The sequence below is a fragment of the Alligator sinensis genome, unplaced genomic scaffold (genome assembly GCF_000455745.1).
Source record: "Alligator sinensis unplaced genomic scaffold, ASM45574v1 scaffold400_1, whole genome shotgun sequence".
NCBI lineage: Eukaryota > Metazoa > Chordata > Crocodylia > Alligatoridae > Alligator > Alligator sinensis.
In genome coordinates this window covers 2,251,379-2,253,067 of record NW_005841897.1, presented here as the reverse complement: position 1 = coordinate 2,253,067, position 1,689 = coordinate 2,251,379, and the positions used below count along the sequence as shown (strand labels likewise).

The 1,689-nt window shown below is 51.0% G+C and overlaps 1 protein-coding gene across 3 annotated transcripts in view; it reads left to right on the top strand.

Annotated features, from left to right (window-relative positions):
- RHBDF2 (rhomboid 5 homolog 2) overlaps positions 1 to 1,689 on the top strand; it is a 64,547-nt gene that overhangs the window by 53,013 nt on the left and 9,845 nt on the right. For all 3 annotated transcript variants that reach the window (XM_006018310.2, XM_006018308.2, XM_006018309.2), the window contains exons 11-13: positions 1 to 31; positions 690 to 851; positions 1,238 to 1,344. The exon at positions 1 to 31 is cut by the window's left edge and continues 59 nt beyond it. In XM_006018310.2, the coding sequence (XP_006018372.1) occupies positions 1 to 31; positions 690 to 851; positions 1,238 to 1,344 (300 nt within the window). The remainder of the gene's footprint in view (positions 32 to 689; positions 852 to 1,237; positions 1,345 to 1,689) is intronic.

Sequence of the window (1,689 nt, the reverse complement as noted above, 5' to 3'; positions counted from 1 at the left end):
GCAGGAGAACTTCTGGATCGGTCCAAGCTCGGTAAGGGGCAGGGCTGTTGCTTGGGATCACCTTCTCTCTCTCCCCCCCGCACCCCCCTTTCCCACCCCTTGGCTTCCCAGAAGGCCAAGAGGAATCAACCCACCAGTACACTGAAATGGGGAGAATGACTCAAGAGTCAGGCAGACTTTGGCCAGACGCAAAGCTTTTCCCAGCACATCTGGCCTGATGTCTTGCAGTGCCACGTACAGCTCTGGACTTGCTTTCTCTCCATCTCCATTGCTACTTGTGTTTTGTGATGCAGATCTGCAAGAGCTTTGGGGAGTGTGGGGGAAAGCGGCAGTGAAGAAGCATTCCCCAAACCCCTTCGGTGCATTTCCTGCCACTGAATTAACACCATCTATGTATACAGCAATCATCCTAATATTCTGGTTATGGTACCATACCTTTGATCTGGTAGAGGCAGCTCCAATCATGAAGGAAGGGAGGTTTATTAGGCATAAAATGCATGCAACTTATGCATGCTGTTGACATCAGGCTCCCCTTTCCTAGTGTTGACATGGCCTGGCTTTGTGTGGTGGCATATTTGGGCACATCTAGCAACTGATTGGGAGAGGAATTGAGCTAGGCGAAGGAACTGTTGTAAAGATTGTCTTTTACCTGGAGCCAACCCTGTCTTTGGATTGGTGTTGCCTTTCAGATTGACCTGATTCACCTGGGAGCCAAGTTCTCCCCATGCATCCGGAAGGACCACCAGGTGGAGAAGCTTGTTCAACGTGAGAGGGACCGCGAGCACAACTCAGGCTGCTGCATCCAAAATGACAACTCGGGGTGCATCCAGACCCTGCGGAAGGATTGCTCAGTGAGTACTGAGGGATCCGTGTGCAGCTGCAAGACTGACCAGGGAGCAAGGCTTTGATTGTCATAATGGGATGCACCTGGTCCTGTCTGATTGGGCTCTGGGAAGGGAATGAGTGAATCACCAAGAGGGTGGTAGGATAAGGAGAGGAGCCTAAGTGAATAAAGTGGAGGCGTCATGATTGCGGGGGGCTGGGCAAAAGAAAGTATCACACAGAGGAAATGAGGCATTTTACTTGACCTGCTGCCCAGGCCAGGTTGATGTTCAGTAGCCCAAAGAGTGACGGCAGCATTTAACTGGGCAAAGCCACTTTAGAAGGTGCCTATTTGAATGCCTCAAGCCCCTCCATTCATGGCAGTAAAAATCCACTCTCCAAATTCCTCTTTCAGGAGACACTGGCAACTTTCATAAAGTGGCCAGATGCCAACCCTCCAGCCATTACCAGCAACTCCAGCCAGAAGCGAACATCGGGGGCTGTGTGCCATCAGGACCCCAGGTACAAGCACCTCCTGGGGAAGGAGGGGGGAGCTGGGCATCATGATGTTGAATTGGCAGGTGTCTGCTAAGGGTCTATATCAGTGCCTTGTCTTTGGGACTTCTGTCTCTTCTATAAGAAGCACAGCAAGGTGGTGCTGAGGGGAATATTGATACCCACGGTGCCCTGCATCTAAACACATTTGCTCCATTTTAGGGGTAAATAAAGAGGGGTGGAAAAGGGTGAATGAAGACATGCCCTTGCCAGAGCTCACACAGTAAGATGGAGGTGTGGGAGAGCTGAAAATCAAACCAGGAGCATATATAGATGTGCTCCGGGAGCGGGGGACCCTTTAATATTAGAGCG